The sequence below is a fragment of the Acipenser ruthenus genome, chromosome 18, assembly GCF_902713425.1.
Source record: "Acipenser ruthenus chromosome 18, fAciRut3.2 maternal haplotype, whole genome shotgun sequence".
NCBI classification, from domain to species: Eukaryota; Metazoa; Chordata; class Actinopteri; order Acipenseriformes; family Acipenseridae; genus Acipenser; species Acipenser ruthenus.
Window position 1 is genome coordinate 13,191,489 of NC_081206.1, and position 22,520 is coordinate 13,214,008.

General features: G+C 45.1%; 1 protein-coding gene across 7 annotated transcripts in view; it reads left to right on the top strand.

Annotated features, from left to right (window-relative positions):
- LOC117421428 (SPARC-related modular calcium-binding protein 1-like) overlaps positions 1–22,520 on the top strand; it is a 177,346-nt gene that overhangs the window by 71,499 nt on the left and 83,327 nt on the right. For all 7 annotated transcript variants that reach the window (XM_034035852.3, XM_034035861.3, XM_034035890.3 and 4 more), the window contains one exon: positions 18,949–19,048. In XM_034035852.3, the coding sequence (XP_033891743.2) occupies positions 18,949–19,048 (100 nt within the window). The remainder of the gene's footprint in view (positions 1–18,948; positions 19,049–22,520) is intronic.

Genomic DNA, 22,520 nt, shown 5'->3' on the forward strand with positions numbered 1-22,520 from the left:
AGCCCGGGTGTTACTGCTGCGCTGAGCCTGGGCATTCCAGCACCAACTGCCCCTGGTACCCCCTCGGACAGCTACCCCAACTATGCCCCATCTGCAGAGGTGAGCACTTTGTGGCCTGCTGCCCTGTCCATCAGGAGAGGGAGGAGCAGGGGTCGCCTCAGTCTCCACCACCAGCAGGGGGAGGTAGACTGCTGCTCCCACCGCCCCAACCACAACTGCAACAGCGGCCAGAGGAGCCAGAGAACCTGTTCCCCTGGTGCACCTGGTGCGGAAAGGTGGATCACCGCTGGAGGGACTGCTCCGAGGTGCCACCGAGCTGGTGCGGGCGATGTGAGGAAGGGGGACACGACTGGTCGGGATGCCCCTATGCCAGCTCGCCAGTACCTGAGCGTCCACAGCCCAAGCGGGAGGAGCCTGAGCGTCCACAGCCCAAGCGGGAGGAGCCTGAGCGTCCACAGCCCAAGGGGGAGGAGCCTGAGCGTCCACAGCCCAAGCGGGAGGAGCCCGAACGTCCTACGCCTGAGTGGGAGGAGCCCGAACGTCCACAGCCCAAGAGGGGGGAGTCGGTGCGTCCACAGCCCACAAGGGAGGAGTCGGTGCGTCCACAGCCCACAAGGGAGGAGTCGGTGCGTCCACAGCCCACAAGGGAGGAGTCGGTGCGTCCACAGCCCACAAGGGAGGAGTCGGTGAGTCCACAGCCCAAAAGGGAGGAGTCGGTGCGTCCACAGCCCGAAGAGAGGGAAGTCGGGGCTTCTACAGCCCTAGAACCCAAGCTGCCAGCAGAGGGAGAATGCCTGCTGGTTCCACCTCCACCAGCAGAAGGAGAATGCCTGCTGGTTTCCCCATCACAACCAGCAGAGGAAGAATGCCTGCTGGTTTCCCCTTCAAAGGCGGAGCTGCACCAGTTCCCTGCAAGAGAGGCAGAGCAGCACCAGTCCCATGGAAAAGGGGGAGACTACACGCTGCTCCCACCTCCATCGGCAGGAGACTACACGCTGCTCCCACCTTCACCGGCAGGAGCAGAGCAGCCGGAGCTGCCTCTACCTCCGCCACCTCCACCGGCAGGAGCAGAGCAGCAGGAGCTGCCTCTACCTCCGCCACCTCCACCGGCAGGAGCAGAGCAGCAGCAGTTTCGCTGCCAGAGATCGTGGGGGAGGTCCGGAAACCTGCTCCCACTGCAGCAGTTTCGCTGCCGGAGATCGTGGGGGAGGTCCGGAGACCTGCTCCCACTGCAGCTTCTTCGCTGCCGGCAGTACTGTGGTCGGAGCCCCACCAAGGGGAGCTACCGGCTACGAAGGAAGGGGGAGAGGTCAGGAGACCAGCATCCCCCGCAGCAATTTCGCTGCAAGCGTGGACTAGCAGGCTGTCAGCCGTGCCACTACCGGCAGGGGTGCTGACAGCATGGCCAGCCATGGGCCCACTGAAGCCTCCCTTCCCAGCCTGAGACTTTGTCCTGGACTGCTGGATTTTTAAGGGGGGAGGTGGCCGTTGAGGCCATGTGTGCTTTGCACAGGGGGTGGTATATGTGGCAATGTGCCCCGCCCCTGTGTGCATATTATGTGTTGTATGTTGCGTGCGTGTGTTAATGTTGGTGTATAGTCATTGGTACACGGGATATAAACGGGTCTGTGTTTCACGTGTATTTAAAAATGTAGATTTGTATTTAGGCACGAGGAGGGCACAAATCACTTCACGTGCTGGTTAAATGTAATATGTGAGCAAGGGGTTGCACAGAATTAATTCACGTGCTGGGATTCAAGTGAATAATTGATTAGTATTTGAATCCCAGCACAACAGTATATATAGACACATTTTCATTCACTCAGGGTTGTTGGGTGTTCGAGAGTGGAGAACGGGTGAGAGAGAAGGATAACGTAAAGTGAAGTAAAATAATAATCTATAAGTGTTTGTACTCACCGTGTTTGTTTGTCTCTCCGTGCACCGTTTGTTAAGTGTTTAGTACGTTTTGTTTGTCTATTTATTTTGGCGCAAGTGCCGTGTCCTGTTTTGTGTTTAAAACCTTTTATTTTCTGTGCTGTTTATTAAATGCTGAGCGAAACCATTCGCTCAGCTCCACCAAACCACACCTCTCTGTCTGTTTATTTCCTGCTTCTGGTCTGACGCCACCCACTCCGGCTGTCTTTGTGACACCCATTTTCAAATCAAACTAGTAACTGTCACCGTATACCTAAAGCAAAAGCTTACGTACACCTTAACCCGCTAATTTCAAAGTAGGCGCTTTGAATGACAGGCGCTGTAGTTGGCAAATGAGAGCATTCTAGCACTGCTTCAGTCAACGAGATCTGTCAGAACAGGGTGAAACTACAGTGCTAACATACCACTGAGATGACTGACAGCGACCCCCAGGCATTCAGAGTGGAACGGAGACGGGACAGACAGCAAGTATAAAAACTACACAAACTAGAGAGGATTTCTAAATGATTATTTTTGGTAAGAAAATAAAAAATATCGAGTGGTTTTACCAAATTTATTGTATATAAATTTATTTCAGTCGAACATTTTGGGAATTCAACATTTAGAGCTTTACCGATTAATATAGAAAAGCTAAAAAGGGCTACCTCAGCCATGGATTCCCTAAGGTTTCCTCCTACCAGCGAGTAGGGTTTTTTTCCTTACCTGAGTGCTGAGCGGTTTGTATTTAGTTTCTGCAGGGTGCGTGGCAGGCTGGAGAGGCCGGGCTCCCCCTCAGTCCATTTCATGCGCGGACGACGGGCCTGTTACTTTTCATTCATCCTATTTTGGGGGTAGGTGGCATTGCTCCACTGCAGTTGTTGCATTAACCATTCCTCACTTTCATGGCTTGGCGGCTTGGTCTTTTGGGGGGAGGTTGGCCCTACGAGCCACTTCCTATCCACAGCACTGGACTACATGATGTCATCGTGTTTTCGCTAGTCGGCCAAATGACCAAATCTAAATTATGACGCATGATTATGCTTAGGACCTTTGACATGCAGGATATAATCTGAGGAATTCAGTAGCCTCAAAAACTCCAAGGAGTTAGAAACATAATCGATGTCAACATGAAGCTTAAAAACAGCCAATAGAAGAATCCTGTCATATTTGACTGTCACTATAGATAGCAGATCCTCAAATTCAGTCTGAAATAGCGGGTTTGACTTGGTGGTTGATAAATAATTACAATATGAACAGGTAATGGACTGTTTAACCATTTGCGGTCCTATGTCGGACCAGGTCTGACATTACAGTGTTTCCTTTCCGGTCCGACATCATCAAAAAGAAGTCAAATACAGGTCCCTAGTCGTTTTTTCTCCAGAACAAGCAGAGAAAAGCTTTCAATGGCCGTGAGGCTGATGGAAACCAAGAGAAGCCGAAAAAAGAAAAAACTGAGAATACACCCACAACCAATGAACAGAATACACCCACAACCAATGAACAGAATACACCCGCAACCAATGAACAGAATACACCCACAACCAATGAACAGAATACCCCCACAACCAATGAACAGAATACCCACACAACCAATGACCAGAATACACCCACAACCAATAAACAGAATACCCCCACAACCAATGACCAGAATACATCCGCAACCAATGACCAGAATACCCCCACAACCAATGACCAGAATACCCCCACAACCAATGAACAGAATACACCCGCAACCAATGAACAGAATACACCCACAACCAATGAACAGAATACACCCACAACCAATGAACAGAATACACCCACAACCAATGAACAGAATACCCCCGCAACCAATGAACAGAATACCCCCACAACCAATGAACAGAATACACCCGCAACCAATGAACAGAATACACCTGCAACCAATGACTAGAATACACCCACAACCAATGAACAGAATACCCCTGCAACCAATGAACAGAATACACCTGCAACCAATGACTAGAATACACCCACAACCAATGAACAGAATACCCCCGCAACCAATGACCAGAATACACCCACAACCAATGAACAGAATACACCTGCAACCAATGACTAGAATACACCCACAACCAATGAACAGAATACCCCCGCAACCAATGACCAGAATACCCCCGCAACCAATGACCAGAATACCCCCACAACCAATGAACAGAATACCCCTGCAACCAATGACCAGAATACCCCCACAACCAATGACCAGAATACACCTGCAACCAATGACCAGAATACCCCCACAACCAATGAACAGAATACCCCCGCAACCAATGACCAGAATACCCCTGCAACCAATGACCAGAATACCCCTGCAACCAATGACCAGAATACCCCCGCAACCAATGACCAGAATACCCCCGCAACCAATGACCAGAATACCCCTGCAACCAATGACCAGAATACCCCTGCAACCAATGACCAGAATACCCCTGCAACCAATGAACAGAATACCCCCGCAACCAATGAACAGAATACCCCCGCAACCAATGACCAGAATACCCCTGCAACCAATGACCAGAATACCCCTGCAACCAATGACCAGAATACCCCCGCAACCAATGACCAGAATACCCCTGCAACCAATGACCAGAATACCCCCGCAACCAATGACCAGAATACCCCTGCAACCAATGAACAGAATACCCCCGCAACCAATGAACAGAATACCCCCGCAACCAATGACCAGAATACCCCTGCAACCAATGACCAGAATACCCCCGCAACCAATGACCAGAATACACCCACAACCAATCCAGAATAAATAAGATAAACAACAATTACAAAAGGTCAATTTTTAAATACATTGTGTAATACCAATATAATAGCTAAAACCATCAATGTTATTTAGGATTCAACCTAAAGCATCAGAATAATACTCTACTCACAGTTCGTTGTTGAATTTAATGTAATGTAAGACAGAAATATTTACGTTTATCAGACTGCACCTTCAAGTTTCGTTTTGGGCTATTGTGTTTGCTAGAGAGAGACAGGTGAACTGACAATAAAGTGAACAAACCGGATGTGACAAAAAGAGACTGTGGCAAAGTGGCTGGTGATTGGAAACAGGTGAAGAGGTGATGCAGTGCAGAAATAATCAAACACCAGGAAACTGTAATCCGTTTGGAAAGGGGTCTTTTATTTATAACTGCCGGTCTGGCGACCAAACAATAAACCTCCAGCAATACACACCAATGTGTAAAGCATGGAAGAAACAATAATACATGGACTGCAGTCCAAATAATAAAGACACTTTATCCGCCCCACAATAATACAATACATGGTCACCAGTCCGGGTGCGTGCAGTAGTGCTCATGGTGGGTGATAACAATTAAACAGTGACTGTGGTGTAGTGTTGTTCCGAGTAGTGCTGGCCCAAGGCGACAGCTCCGGAGACGTGTTAGTCGTCTAGTGAATTCACAAAAACAAAATACAATTACTAACAATGACAAAACAAACAAAACACTCACAAGCTCTTTTTAGTTTTTAAAGGGGTTTCTCCCGGTCCTTGTATTTTGAACCAAGCGAAGGAAAAGATTTGCGATTCTCCGTCCCCTTTATGCTATTACACATGACCCCTTGGTGCAGCTGTCTCTACTATCTGCAGCTGCTACGTCGTTTCCCTTCCTGGTCAATACGTTCTTGCAACGGAGTCTCGCCTTCTTCCAGACTGACCGACTTCCAGGCCCGGGGAAAGAACTGTCAGGCCAGTCCATCCAAAGACTTCTCCTTTCGCTGCTTAGTGCCCTCACAGGTCGGGAGGGAGATTTACAACCAAAACTCATCGTGTTTCTGTCACAGAGACACACAGGAAAAGCGAGAGAAAGAGAAGCAGCAGTAAGATATACTGCTTGCCTATACTTTTGTGTAAACTACGCTGTGTTCTGATTGAGAAAATAAATAAAACCTCCATTATTGGAACCCATGTATCGCCCTGAATCAATACAAATACAACTTTACAGTAGCATTAAGTCTGTTCTGCTGCAACACTACACGACTCTCCTATTGTTGTCTTCAGATATTTTAAAAAAAGTACAAACACTGCTCTTTTGTTAAAACAATATTGCAGGGTAAATGACTGTCTTGGTGTTCTTGTGTCATTAGTAAGTGCGCTTGTTTTGATGAATTGTTTTAATTAACACCTGCACCTGACCACACGTGTCCGGAATGGCCGGATGTCCATCCGCTCAACCTTGTGCCCCGGTCGCAGAGCTGCCAGGCACAGTTCCTTGCCTGACGTCACGGCACAGGAGGAAGACGTCACTGCGCAAGAGGCAGAAGTCACCGGTCTTCCCCCTACTCACTGCTATGTCCATCAATCAGACTCCATCAATCAGACCTATACAACAGCTGATTGGCTTTCTGAGTCTGTGACTGTGTGAAGCAAGAAATATTAAACAAATAAAAACTTTACCTGCTGCCACAAGGTTAAATGAAAGAGTGCAGGTGAGTGCAAAGTTATCTATAATAATGGTGTTGCACTATTTTGATAGATATTGTTTACCGTATAAAAATTTCAAACAATACGATTGAGTGTTGTTACGAGGCTCTCTGGATAGAATCGCCATCACAATTACACAATTAAATACATTTACTAAACTGCTCAAGCAATTCACACTCACTTTACATGTCAAATACACTGCAGTTTAGAGAGGTGAGTTAAAAAAAACCTGACCTGCCTTAAAGTGTCCCGAGATTCTGGAGCCTGTTGACAACCCTATCTGAGAGCTATGAGAAAGAAATTACAGTGATGAGTGACCTGAATCTGCCAGCGAAATAAAACCCACGTTGATTTAAATGCACCGTGTGTGTGACACATATCAAATAGGCTACGAAATAGTTTAAAAATGATTTTAATAAAACACAGCACTTCCGAAATGGTTCAACTTGTATTGGCACATTACGGTAACGTAACATTTTATTTACTAAAGCATATTGTTCAACAACGTCTTGCACATCTGACAGTTGTAAAGATTTTTTCTTTTTTCTCTCAGTATGATCTCTGGAACACATCTCAGATAAAGCAACAAAGCACAAAAGTCTACAACAGTTTGCCATAACTATATATTACAGGCTTACTGCATAACTTTACTCCATGAAAAGTGTGATGTGACTGTTCTGTTGCATACAGGGGTATGTTTGCATTCAGAAGCTGCATGACATGTTTAGTGCGTGCACCACCAGTAATAGGGAGTTGAGAGCCGCGACAGAGTTCATCAGATGTGTTCTTGTTATTAAATACAAAAGTTACATTCAATACTGGATTCATGTCTTTTATTTAAAGAAGAACCGCACACATTGGAGGGATGTCTTAAAATAGATGTGCGTCTGGGCGGATATAGGATTCAGATTTGGTTCACCGAATCTTAACTGAATTCGGGGCATCCCTAATTTTAAAGTCGTTCAACATGGTACTGAACAATATTGTGATCCACTTACTGTATGTAGAACAACCCACATTCTGGTAAATTTGCATATAAAACAATTCACATGGTGTTGAAGGATATTGTACTCCAAATATGTAGTAGTTTGATGAAAAATAACAATCTGTTAAATGCAAATTAAATCATTTAGGATCTTCATTTTTTCAACAGAAAATCACACTTTCGTTATGACACAAAATGCAACAAATACAAGCACTAAATAGATATATTTACTTACTTATTACAGCATGGTAGACTGTTGTGGCGCTTGGAGTAACACAGGACTCCTGAAGCCTTACAATGCACGAAAGCGAGACATTCGCTCATTAGCCAGAGGCACTTGGTTATTCTTGAGATTTACTGGTAAATGTCCAAAGTCAAGCATCAGCATGTTTATTTTGGACATTTATCGTTTTGCTTGGTAAATGTTAACATATACCAGTAAATCTTAAGATTTGCGAACATTCAGACTTTTACCGTAACATAAATATATTTGGTTAGTCACAAAGCAGTGGGATTTTTTTTTTTTTTTTTTTTTTTTGCTCTAAATTGATGTAGCATAGAGTGCGATTTTGTGAGATGGTGCTAGCTGAGTTAATTGCATGTGGTTATTTTTGACATTGCATTTGACAGAGTGAAGCAGGGTGGCTCATGTCGAGAGCTGTCTCATGGTGTGTGTTTACTGTTAATCACTCCCGTCTCCCTGCATTCCTCACCCACTTACTTGTTCCTGGCATTAAGAGTAGCAAACATTAAAATAACAGTTTGAAAACTGATTAATTATTTACAACCTGACTAAATAAATAAATAAAATAAGAAATTACGGGCAACATGACTATAGTGCAACAAATATGCAAGTATTATACCATTAGGGAGTTTGTTCACTGCACACATGGAGGTCACAGAAAGGACGGCTATGATTGAGAACCTTCTTGAAGAGTAAAGGCACAAAGTTTCTAACCACAAAATTAATGTAAACAGGACTGCTTCTTTCTGAGATCAGATAAAGTCTTCAATAGAACTAAATCATATTTAGAAAAGGCTGTTAGAGACTACAAAAGCCCAAAAGGAGTGCAAGGCTCTCAAACTCTGAAAACCCAAGAGTGCTGTTCTTTGACTCAAGAAAAGCACCAGCAAGCCCCAGCTGCAAATGCTATACAGGGAGAAGTAGTGACAGCCTGAGAGGCCAGGACAGTGATGAGAGAAACAGAGAGACATATACCTGAGAGGCCAGGACCATGGGGAGAGAAGCAGACAGACCATGCCAGGGAGAGACATATTCCTGTATTCAAAGAGATTGTCCAGACAAACCAGTCCAAGTTTATTGGTTAGCAAAGGATCCAAAAGACTGTCGGACCACATTTGTGGTGAAAAATGAAAGAGGACAGCACACAAGGACTGTGCTGATCTCGTTGCGGATTGAAGACTGTGGCAAAGTGGTAATGACGTGCAGGTGAGTGCAGTGCAGAATAATCACACAGACAAACGTTGATACAGGTGCAAGGGTGTTTATTTAAATTAATAAATGTCCAGAGCCTCAAGGCAAAACCTGTAAATAATAATGGTGCTGGAAGTGATATAGCGGCGTATATCACTTCTCGTTATAATCCTACGGGTTTGACCCGCAACCCCAAAGTCCCGTTCCGACACCCACACTAAACACAAACACAAAGACAGTGCGTGATTCAAGTGCTAAAAGGTGCAAACAACAGACAGTTCCAGTAGTGAAAAGGTGAGTGGTGAAGTCCGGGTTTGTCGCTGGCCTGCGGCTGCAGCTCCGGATCGTGCTCAGTAATCTTTAGTGAAACAACACACAAGACACACAGTGTTAGGACACAGACACAAAACACTCACGGTCGATTTCACAAACGGGCTCCTTCTTGGTCATATAATTTAACCATATGCAAAGGAACAGATCACTCAAGCCATGCCCCCTATTTATACCCTCGCCCATGACCCCGAGGTTAACGAGCGCATCCGCTCCTCCAGTCCTCGGATGCCACGCCGCTTACCGTCTGGGTCACTGAGCTCGGGTGCCATGGCTCCGCCCCCTTCCGAACTGACCGACTTCCATCTACCCTACGGAATAAATTGTCGTGCCATTTCATTAAGGGTACTCTGTTCCTCGTATACCGTGCCCTCACAGGTCGAGAGGGAGATCTAACACTAAGACTCATTCGATCTCTGTCACATATCCCACCGCTCAGAGTGGAGCCGAAGGAACACTCGGCTAAACCTACCTTTCCCATTACTCCCCCCTCCCGGGAAAAATAATCCGCATTTTGGTGGTCTTTCCCTGCACGGTGTACCATATGGTACATGAAGGGCTGCAATGCCAGATACCACCGAGTTATCCGGGCATTGCTGTCCTTCATTGTGCTTAACCACTTGAGTGGGGCGTGGTCAGTGACAAGATCAAATGAGTGTCCCAGCAGGTAGTATCTTAAAGAGTGAGTAGCCCATTTCATGGCCAAACACTCTTTTTCGACGACGGAGTAGTTGCGCTCCCGAGGGAGCATTTTTTTACTTATGTACAAAACAGCCTACCATTTGAGACAGGACTGCACCCAAACCGACATCCGAAGCATCGGTGTGGAGGATGAATCTCTTAGTGAAGTCTGGAGTGATGAGAGCAGGGGCCTGGCAAAGTCTCTGCTTAACAGTATTAAACGCCCCCTGACATTCTTCTGACCATTTAATTAAATTTGGTGCGCTCTTTTTGGTGAGGTCAACTAAGGGATTAACCACTGTGGCATACTCGGGGATAAAGCGGCGGTAATAACCGGCTAACCCCAGTAGCGACCGCACTTGAGCCTTGGTTTTGGGGATTGCCGCGTCTACCAAGGCCTGGACCTTGGAGACAACAGGTTTCACCCTGCCATTCCCCATTACAAATCCCAAATATTGTGTTTCTCTTTTGGCAAACGCACATTTTCGCAAGTTAGCTGTCAGCCGGGCTGCCCTTAGAGACTGAAGGACGGCTGTGATCCTAGCCAAATGCTCTCGCCAGGTGGAGCTGTAAATGACCACATCATCAATATACGCTGCCGCATATTCACGATGTGGGTGTAAAACCTGGTCCATCAGTCTCTGGAAGGCAGCAGGCGCACCATGTAACCCAAACGGCATGGTTGTAAAATGAAACAGCCCCTCTGGTGTTGAAAATGCGGTTTTCTCTCTAGACCTACGAGTTAACGGGATCTGCCAATATCCTTTCGTCAGATCCAGAGTGGAGATGAACCTCGCCGTCCCCAGTCTATCTAGGAGTTCGTCGACCCGAGGCATGGGATACGCATCAAACTTGGCAATAGCGTTTACCTTGCGGAAATCAACGCAGAAGCGGTTGGTGCCGTCCTTTTTGGCCACTATCACAATTGGACTGCACCACTCGCTCCTGGAAGGCTCAATCACCCCAAGTTCGAGCATGTCCCATACCTCTTTGCGAACGCCACTCCGTCGACTTTCCGGGACCCGGTAAGGTCTCTCTCGCACTGTGACACCTGGGGGAGAGATAATGTCATATTCAGCGAGGTTAGTTCTACCGGGCGTGTTAGAAAAAACATCGCTAAATTCCTCAATTAACCTGCGTAGTTCACGTTGCTGATCAGGAAGTAACTGTTCCCCCATCGAAATGTTCTTTGTGCTAGAGGGTTCTAGCTCGGGCCCTAAATCATCCTCTATATTGCCTGGGGCTATAAATAACACCTCTCTTGCCTGCCAGGGCTTTAATAAATTTATGTGATAAATTTCTTTTTTGTTACGGCGATCGGGCTGTTTAATTTCGTAATTCACCTTTCCTATAGCCCGAATCACCTCATATGGCCCTTGCCATTTAGCACATAGTTTGGATTCCGCTGAGGGAAGTAGCAGCATTACCTTGTCTCCCGGTCGAAAAGTTCGGATTAATGCATTTTGATTGTAATGCTGCTGTTGTCGATGCTGAGCCGATCTGAGATTGTCTTGGGCCAAACGACCGACCAAATCTAGGCGATCTCTCAGTAGGAGCACATGCTGCACTACATTTTTGGACGAGCCTTTGTGCTCCTCCCACCCCTCTCTCAACAGATCGAGGATGCCGCGAGGCTGTCGGCCGTACAAGAGCTCAAAGGGGGAGAACCCTGTCGAACTCTGCGGCACCTCTCTCACTGCAAAAAGGAGGTAGGGAAGGAGCGATGCCCAATGTTTTTGCTCCTGATTCACAAATCGTCTCAGCATCGCCTTTAGAGTCTGATTAAAACGTTCCACCAAACCGTCCGTCTGTGGATGGTAAACCGACATTCTGATGGGACGTATTTTTAGTAATTTATATACCTGCTGTAGCGTATTTGACAAGAAATTAGTTCCATGATCAGTCAATATCTCGTTGGGGATCCCTACTCTTGCCATAATCTGCACTAGTTCTTTGGCTATCGCAGCAGCACTAGTGGACCTCAATGGAACTGCCTCTGGGTATCGCGTTGCGTAATCTACCACCACTAATATATGCGTATACCCGGAGTCAGAAGGTAGCAAAGGGCCGACTATGTCCACTGCGATGCGTTCAAAGGGGGTGGAAATAATCGGCAGTGGGACCAAAGGGGCGGGGCGCACTCGACCCGGCGCTACTCTCTGGCAGTCTGGGCATGTGGCTACATACTTCGACACTTCTTTATAAACACCTGGCCAAAAGAATCGAGCCAATATCCGTTCCCTTGTCTTGTCAACTCCGAGGTGCCCCGCAAAAGGGATATCATGCGCCAGCCTCATGACCTCCAGCCGACAAGACGGGGGAACCAATAATTGTGTTACAGGATGTCCTGTGCCCGCGGCCAGGTTTACCCTATATAGTAATTGCCCCTTGATAATGAAGTGTGGAAATACTAGTGCCCCAGCGCCTTCAACATCCTTACCTTCAATGGACCGGACCTGTCCCCGAATGTGCACCAGTGATGGGTCATTGTCCTGCTCCCACACTAGGTTCACATTCGAGTGCCACATGTCCGGTATATTGAGCGGGGCGGGAGTAACATCTGCCCTTGATGGCCCAGTAACCTCGCCCTCTCGGTCACACTGCGTTCCGACCCCCTTTGACTGACGTTTTTCACCGTTATAACAGGCTCCCACCAGCCCCCAGCCTTGTCTCATTAACGCTCCCTCCCATTTCCGCAGCCTTCTCTCTTTGTTTGTTTTTTTCGGCCGGAACAGGGAAGAGAACATTTCCGCTTGAAAGGGAAAAACATTACCAATCATTTCCCCTTCTACTTTTTCTGCCACATTTGCGTGTATGGCCGGGACTGCCCTTAATTTCAATAAATCTTTATAGTTGGGCCAGTCCCGACCCAGAATAATGGGATGTGGTAACCTTTCCGCTACCCCAACTACCAGGGAACGTTTCATCGGACCGACCGATAAATATGCTTTTACTGTGGGGTATGTTGCCGTGTCTCCATGGATACAGGAGATCGCCACCTGACCTTGTGGCTGCCACACCATACCGCCTAAGAGAGATGCTCTAATTAAGGTCTGACCACACCCTGTGTCCACTAATGCATGGGTTTTCACATTTCCAAAAATCACCTTAACAATACAAGGCCCCTCCCGACCATTTTTCCCTCGCTCACCCGCTTCAGATGCCAGATTACAGACGGCCACGTCACACTCCATCGCAGATGGGCATGACCTAGCCTGATGTCCCGGCTGGCGGCACCTAAAACAGGTAGGGGGAAAGGAGGGCACAGTGTTAAATGGTCTGTCCCGCTGCTGGTATGGCAACGGGGCAGGGGCAGCACCTCTACCCCCGCTGGGGGCCGACCTTGGTCTCCATGAAGAGGAGGCAAGGTCGCCCATTGGGGTTGGTGCTCTCGGAGGTCGTTGAACCGGTCCTGGTGGTGGGGCTGATGGAGCAGAGAGAGGAGGTGGGGCTCGGCTGCTCCGTTGAGGTAGCGGGGTGAGTAGCCCGGTCTGGGCGGATACCAGGGAGTCCTCGAAGTCCTCAGCGAGCTTGACTGCCTGTTCCAGGGTGTCGGGGTTGTGGCGCCGTATCCATCCTTGGGTCTCGGCGCCGACCACATGACAAAACTGCTCAATGACGATGGCCTCCCCCATCTGGGCAGTTGTTTTTAGCGCCGGGGTGAGCCAGTGTATCATGTGGTCACAGAGCTTCTGCGCGACCACCCTGGGGCGTACGTTCGGGGACCTCCTGTACTCCCTGAACCTCACTCGGTGCGTTTCCTCCGTAATGTTAAGACGGCGGAGAATAGCCAGCTTTACCAGGTCATATTGAGCGGCGTCGTCATCCCCCATCGCCTGGTAGGCTGCCTGCGCTTCCCCAATCAGGCAGGGTCCCAGCTGGCTTGCCCAGAACTGTCGGGGCCATGACGCGGTGGTAGCCAGCCACTCAAATGCCACCAGGTATGCTTCTGGATCATCATCCGCCGTCATTTTATGCGTCCTGGCTTTGGGCGCTATGAAGCTGCGTTCCGCTGATGCTGTGGGAGGTATTGCCAGCCCGACCCTCTCGATCAGCGCAGTGTACCTCTCCTCTCTCCGTCTTTCCTCCCCCTCCCGTCTGCTGTCCAGCTGCTCCAGCAGCACCGACAGTGTTGCGTAGTCCATCCTTACTTCTGACAACCACGTGTGGCAAAGTGGTAATGCGTGCAGGTGAGTGCAGTGCAGAATAATCACACAGACAAACGTTGATACAGGTGCAAGGGTGTTTATTTAAATTAATAAATGTCCAGAGCCTCAAGGCAAAACCTGTAAATAATAATGGTGCTGGAAGTGATATAGCGGCGTATATCACTTCTCGTTATAATCCTACGGGTTTGACCCGCAACCCCAAAGTCCCGTTCCGACACCCACACTAAACACAAACACAAAGACAGTGCGTGATTCAAGTGCTAAAAGGTGCAAACAACAGACAGTTCCAGTAGTGAAAAGGTGAGTGGTGAAGTCCGGGTTTGTCGCTGGCCTGCGGCTGCAGCTCCGGATCGTGCTCAGTAATCTTTAGTGAAACAACACACAAGACACACAGTGTTAGGACACAGACACAAAACACTCACGGTCGATTTCACAAACGGGCTCCTTCTTGGTCATATAATTTAACCATATGCAAAGGAACAGATCACTCAAGCCATGCCCCCTATTTATACCCTCGCCCATGACCCCGAGGTTAACGAGCGCATCCGCTCCTCCAGTCCTCGGATGCCACGCCGCTTACCGTCTGGGTCACTGAGCTCGGGTGCCATGGCTCCGCCCCCTTCCGAACTGACCGACTTCCATCTACCCTACGGAATAAATTGTCGTGCCATTTCATTAAGGGTACTCTGTTCCTCGTATACCGTGCCCTCACAGGTCGAGAGGGAGATCTAACACTAAGACTCATTCGATCTCTGTCACAAAGACCCATCGTGGAGAGGACTTCATAGTACAATTCAACGAGCCAAGCTCTGCAGTCGAATGGCGAATGAGTCAGTCTTGCCCAGGACTTTTAATGAACCTTGATAAGTAAGTAAAAGTTAGATTACCTCATGTTATTTTACATGAAGAGTTTTTAAGTAAACTTGCTATTTGTAGACAAGAGTATTAAATGATTGCAAGATTGATACTATTGATTATCTTTTGATACCTAGTACATGCTTAAGACTTATTTCTGACTTAAGATTTCTGTACCTTTCTATTTCTGGATGTAATAAACTGCTGCTATTAATTGAACTTTCCTTGTGTCTAGTGTGGGTGTTCATAGCAAGTCCTCGATCTCTCCGAACTTAAACAATGCTTCAGATTGGAACTACTCCATTGTTCCTGCATTCCCTTCTTGGGGTGGGTTTGTATCTCTTTCCTTCCTCCCTCAGAGCAGCTACACAGTTCTGCTGGCTGCCCTGTTTCTATGGCTACATGGAGAGAGTCTCACATGATTGTGTTTGGACACTTGCGCACATTTTCATTTTTTTGAGAAATGAAACATCAAGAAAAAATGTGACTGTCTCAAACACAAATTATGTAAGGGTCCAATTCAATTAACTTCAGCTGGGAAAAAGAGTTTTCATGCATTTTCCTAAATGGCTCTCTCAGATAAAACTTTTTTTTTTTTTTGGCTGACATATCAGATTCACCAAACATTTGATGCAGTACTCGGTAAACATAACTTAAAACAGGTGTGAAAGATTTCACTTATTTTATGGTTCGTAGCCCCTTTAAATCAGACCCAGACACAAGAATTTCAAGTTTTAATAGCACTTCTGTGCTGTTTTATTAATGAAAGAAATGAAAGAAATGAAAACAAAAACAAAAACCTAACTCACACATGGAGTACTTACTAAACTTTTTAAATTTCAGTCCCTAGATGTCATCGGACGGCTAAGCTATTTACCGATTAGAACAAAACACAAAAAGGTTCACACAGTACCTCTTTCTAAAACCACACAAGTTTCTTCACTGTGACAGCCTCGCTTCACACAGACTGGAGACTGTCCAGAACAAACATTTGCCCTGGTTTAAATACCTGCCTGCTAATTGCAGGCAGGTGGCATTCATTTATTATTAGAGCCAGGTGTACCCCATCCTGACTCCCTCCTGTGGCATTCTGGGGAATGTAGTCTTTTGGCCCCTCCTTGACTACATCTTTTCCCCTTCCTCCCCCTGGTCTGTTACACAGGTAACTCATGGGTTATTTTCAGAGCATTTACTCCAGTCTTTAAAGCAGAAAAAAACGCCTCCTGGTTTTACCAAAGTAATATAATTCAAGGTCTCTTGAGCACTGAAGTTTGTCTTTTAATGAATGACTGGAGTAAAACAATTTTAAAATACACCCTGCACATGCTAATTAACCAGTATGTTTAACCAGTATGTGAGGCACCTCCAATAAACAGCCACCTGTTTTTTGTCACTTTGTTAGATTCTGCATGAAAAATACATATGTAATTGAACAATTATATTAAAAACACACGCAGGAGTTACATTTGATTGCCGATAGGTATGTCTTCCATCCATCATTCACTTTCCTTTTGTTTACATGCCCATCTGTACCTATTGTAATAAGTGGCCACTGTTTTTTACAAGAAGAACCCAAGCTTTACTCCAAAAGGTGAGTATTTAAAAAAAAAGAACCCTAGTCATGCTGGATAAAAGCTGTACTTTTATGTTTTTTTCTTTCCATTTATATGTTAATCAGGATTTACTTTAAAAGAGAAGTGTTGGTTGTTTTTTTACAAAAAAAATGTTCATGTCCTAACCGTAAACCTTATCTTGATAACGCGCTGTATCAGTAAGGCCGTGGTGTATCAGTAAGGCTGTGGTGTATCTGTAAGGCTGTGGTGTATCAGTAATGCTCTGGTGTATCTGTAAGGTGGAGTATAGGATGTGGTGTATCTGTAAGGTGGAGTATAGGCTATGGTGTATCAGTAAGGCTGTGGTATAGGCTGTGGTGTATCTGTAAGGCTGTGGTGTATCTGTAAGGCTGTGGTGTATCAGTAAGGCTGTGGTGTATCAGTAAGGCTGTGGTGTATCACTAAAGCTGTGGTATAGGCTGTGGTGTATCAGTAATGCTGTGGTGTATCTGTAAGGCTGTGGTGTATCAGTAATGCTGTGGTGTATCTGTAAGGCTGTGGTGTATCAGTAATGCTGTGGTGTATCTGTAAGGCTGTGGTGTATCTGTAAGGCTGTGGTGTATCACTAAAGCTGTGGTATAAGCTGTGGTATATCAGTAATGCTGTGGTGTATCAGTAAGGCTGTGGTGTATCAGTAATGCTGTGGTGTATCAATAAGGCTGTGGTATAGGCTGTGGTGTATCAGTAATGCTGTGGTGTATCAATAAGGCTGTGGTATAAGCTGTGGTGTATCAGTAATACTGTGATGTATCAATAAGGCTGTGGTGTATCTGTAAGGCTGTGGTATAGGCTGTGGTGTATCAGTAATACTGTGATGTATCAATAAGGCTGTGGTGTATCTGTAAGGCTGTGGTATAGGCTGTGGTGTATCAGAAATGCCTTCAGAAATGTCTTCCCCACATCTAGACAATGTGGGGAAGCTATAAAAAAGGCTAACAAGATGCTTGGATATATTATTATTATTATTTATTTCTTAGCAGACGCCCTTATCCAGAGCGACTTACAATTGTTAAAGATATCACATTATACATTATTTCACATTATACAGATATTACATTATTTTACATACAATTACCCATTTAAACAGTTGGGTTTTTACTGGGTTTTTACTGGAGCAATCTAGGTAAAGTACCTTGCTCAAGGGTACAACAGCAGTGTCCCCCACTGGGGATTGAACCCACAACCCTCCGGTCAAGAGTCAAGAGTCCAGAGCTCTAACCACTACTCCACACTGCTGCCCCGATATTGTGAGAAGTGTTGAATTTAAATCAAGGGAAGTAATGTTAAAACTCTACAATGCATTAGTGAGACCTCACCTAGAATATTGTGTTCAGTTCTGGTCACCTCGTTACAAAAAGGATATTGCTGCTCTAGAAAGAGTGCAAAGAAGAGCAACCAGAATTATCCCGGGTTTAAAAGGCATGTCGTATGCAGACAGGCTAAAAGAATTGAATCTATTCAGTCTTGATTAAAGAAGACTACACGGCGATCTGATTCAAACATTCAAAATCCTAAAAGGTATAGACAATGTCAACCCAGGGGACTTCTATGACTTGAAAAAAGAAACAAGGACCAGGGGTCAGAAATGGAGATTAGATAAAGGGGCATTCAGAACAGAAAATAGGAGGCACTTTTTTACACAGATAATTGTGAGGGTCTGTAACCAACTCCCCAGTAATGTTGTTGAAGCTGACACCCTGGGATCCTTCAAGAAGCTGCTTGATGAGATTCTGGGATCAATAACCTACTAACAACCAAATGAGCAAGATGGGCTGAATGGCCTCCTCTCGTTTGTAAACTTTCTTATGTTCTTATCAGTAAGGCTGTGGTGTATCAGTAAGGCTTTGGTATAGGCTGTGGTGTATCAGTAATGCTGTGGTGTATCAGTAAGGCTGTGGTATAGGCTGTGGTGTATCAGTAATGCTGTGGTGTATCAGTAAGGCTGTGGTATAGGCTGTGGTGTATCAGTAAGGCTGTGGTGTATCTGTAAGGCTGTGGTATAGGCTGTGGTGTATCAGTAAGGCTGTGGGGTAGGCTGTGGTGTATCAGTAAGGCTGTGGTATAGGCTGTGGTGTATCAGTAAGGCTGTGGTGTATCTGTAAGGCTGTGGTATAGGCTGTGGTGTATCAGTAAGGCTGTGGTGTATCAGTAAGGCTGTGGTGTATCTGTAATGCTATTGTATAGGCTGTGGTGTATCAGTAAGGCTGTGGTGTATCTGTAAGGCTGTGGTATAGGCTGTGGTGTATCAGTAAGGCTGTGGGGTAGGCTGTGGTGTATCAGTAAGGCTGTGGTATATGCTGTGGTGTATCAGTAAGGCTGTGGTGTATCAGTAATGCTGTGGTATAGGCTGTGGTGTATCAGTAAGGCTGTGGTATAGGCTGTGGTGTATCTGTAAGGCTGTGGTGTATCTGTAAGGCTGTGGTGTATCAGTAAGGCTGTAGTGTATCAGTAAGGCTGTGGTATAGGCTGTGGTGTATCAGTAAGGACGCTTGTTCTTTTTCGTTTCACAGGTTCAGTGCCACACGCTGACGGGGTACTGCTGGTGCGTCACCCCAGACGGGAAACCCGTGAGTGGCTCCTCCGTTCAGAACAAGACCCCGGTGTGTTCAGGTACTGTGTGTCAACAGGGCACGTCACTGTCACATGTTCCACCTGCCCCCACCTGCCCTTCACAATGCCACTACATACAAGACATACAAACCCTGCCCTCCAGATGTCTGGAACCATCTTAAAATGAGGACCCTGAGAATGACATAGCATTATAAGAAAGTCAAACCTATAACTGTGCTTATCACAAATCAGGTACCCCACGATTGCTGTGTTTAAACCACAACAAAATTTATTTCAGGATTATAATACATAACACACCAGTATCACTTATGCACTGTTACAACATTTAAATGACCACAAGATGGTGGATTCAAAACAGTAAAATCTTAATCAATGAAACAGTAATGCTTTGTGTACAATACCAGTCAGTCCAACTTCTGTTCATGTGGGAACTTGGTGTACTGAGCTGTATTTTATTTTTTTCATTTTTTTGCCAAGAACATATTGACCCCATTAGGCTGCCTGGACTGACCTCTTAAAGAAAAACAATTTTACTTTCCAGAGATCTGTTCAAAATCCTCCATTTCGCTGCCCACATGCCCACTTGGCACTCTGGTTAATTAGCCACGTTTCAACATTAGAAAGATCTGTATAGAGTGACAGCCAACAGTTTAAAATTAATTATACAGTCAGGCTAGCTCAGATGGACCTTGTATGTAAAGGGTTATTATTGTTTGTAGGAAAGACCTTGAAACAAGCTTTAAAATGATGCTGATGCTGTGTGTCAAGGTCAGCCCCACATGGAGAAAAATGAGGTCATCAAAATGATCATTTATTGTGCAAACTTCAGACATGTTGTCACCATGTGGCATGCAGCTTACACAGCTCTGCTTGTGTATGCAAACAGCATGTTGCTAGAGCAGGACCAATCCATGTGGACTGATTGAGAGGCACAGCAAAACAGAGCAAATGTTTTATTGCAAGTCTTTAAAAGTAGTTTATAGTTAACTAGTGTTCTTTGTCAGACAGACAGCCCCAATGCCTCTCCATACCTGCAGACACAGTATCCAAAGGAAGAAAGCTTGAATTAGGTGAAACAGCGCCACTTGCAGGCTGTGATCCACATCATTTTTAAGGCCCTGTGAAAATCGCACAAATTTTCTTTAAAATTCACGGCAGTGTCACGAGTAAAGTGTCGTATTTCACGGAATGTGCACAGAACTATTTTATAAATTATGTATACAGAATGTTATTATTGTTTTAAACATCAACTATAGAGATAAATGCACTGACATCATCAAAATCAATGTCAGAGTTATTCAGCACTTTACAATAGCTTGTGAAACAGCCTGTAGGTATATCTGCAAGGACAGCTTCAGTTCTAGTACGTCAGATGCATGTTCACCATTTAGGTCTTGCAAAACAAATACAATGTGTAATACATACTGATCTTGGGCATCAGTCAAGTCGGAAGAATTTACGTAACCTTTGGTTGTCAAATTTTCCAAGATGGATATTTGCACATTTGACTTTTGGAACATGGAAGTCACCGTTTTGTGTTTCTTTGCAAGTAAAGCAGTCGCAGTACAGCTCTGGATTTCCGTCTTTCTCTTTTGGTGAATACTTGAATCTAAATGCCTGTCAACAGCCGATTCTCAGTAGTGATCTACAGTAATATTGCAGGATGTACAGAAGAGCTTCCCTCCATCACTGTGCAAAACTCCTGCTGGATTTTTACACAGCGATGCATTTTTAGCCTTTTTAGACACATCCATTTTCTTGTTTACAATGTGTAGTATTTTAATTAAAGTTCCATTTATGTGATTTTTATTTTTTTTTATATGAAATACAAATAGTTATGAAATGTATTTTTATTTAAGAATATTGTAAAAATTGTGGTATTGGGCTAATTTCACGATTTCCGCGCAGCCCGTGAAATCGCGATTTGCACAGGGCCTTAATCACAATCACTACAGTTTATTGTTGTCCATGGTGGCAGAATTGTGTGGAACCAACCATTACTTTCAGCATTGAAGGAGTAGTAGTAGTAATAATAATAATAATAATAATAATAATAATAATAATAATAATAATAATAATAAACTTGAATCTGCATCAGGTGTGTCCAATCTCGGTCCTGGAGGGTAATTCCACTCCAGGTTTAACAGGTAAAATGAGATCATGAACTACTTCAGAGTCAGGACTGAAAGGGCCACCCCTGACTTGCATAATATTGCACTGGTCTTTTGACCCCTCCCTGACTACGCCTTTGACACCTACCCTGGAACCCTTTTCTTCATCCAAGGAGGGAAACACCAGTGTGGAAACACCTCCCCAGAATGTGGTCTGGGAAATGTGCAACTAGCGCTTCAGATAAGGGTGTGGGTCATTGAGTAATTTACTCTCCAATTTAAACACTGTGGGGTAGATGGACTAAAGTGTTGCACCTGTCGCAATGGTGGCAAACCAGTTGCAAACGAGTCGGAAGTCTAGGGTGACATGTACTAAACGTGCACAATGCTGTAGCGACTTTTCAGGGAATGCAGTTTTGCTTTGCGGTTCAGCCTTAGATGAATATGTAATTGTGTGCGTTCCTGCATACATTCACAAAAATGGGGTGGAGATCGAGTGCGAGTCAAATCTTATAATGAGATGTACTAAAACTGCCGACAATTGCGACACTTACAATTGCATCAATTTGTTAAGAACTTTAGAAAGCATGTTTTAAACAGTCGCAATTGTTGCTGGCATTTCCCAGTCCGCTTTTTCTCGTGCGTTGCCAGTTGTGCTCATTGCATTTTTGAGACGAACACCCAAGTACCTAATTTTCACTACAGTCGGTGTACTTACAAGCCTTGAAAACAAATTTCTATGACATTTCTGGTTTTCCCAGCGTGTTGGGAGCAATAGACTGCACACATGTGCCACTAACCCCTCCAGCTCATTCTGAGCATCTGTTTATTGTGTGTTAATTGTCTAGGCTACGAAGTAGGCCAAGTTAAAAAAATAATACTAATTCAAATAAAAAAAACCTAAAATCATTCAGTTTCAATTTAAAATAATTTTTTATTTGCATTGTACTCCAATGTGTACAATGCAGCAGCATGATTTATTTTGTGTTACCAGTAGGCTAAAGTAAAAAGAAAGTGCGCTAGGTATTCATTTGATTTTACTACTGTACTGTATACTGTATAGGCCTACTGTACAGATTTATATTTTTACATAATGTAATGTGTAGCCTACCCAAAACACATTAGTGTTATTTCAGCACAATGATTTATATTTAAAATACATAGAGAATTGTAAATATATGTGTGTGCGATTTTATTGTATTGTTTTTAAACCCAACACCTCCTTATGTCGGACAAACATGTCTGGTTTAGCGAGGAGCTACTGTATGATTATGAAAAGCTTTTTTGGGGGTGAAGGTTGGGGCTCCACTATAGAATCTTATGGGATTATACTACCTTTCATTTTTATATATATAACAGTATTAAAGTAGGTAAAATGAATACGGAACAGAATGCATTGT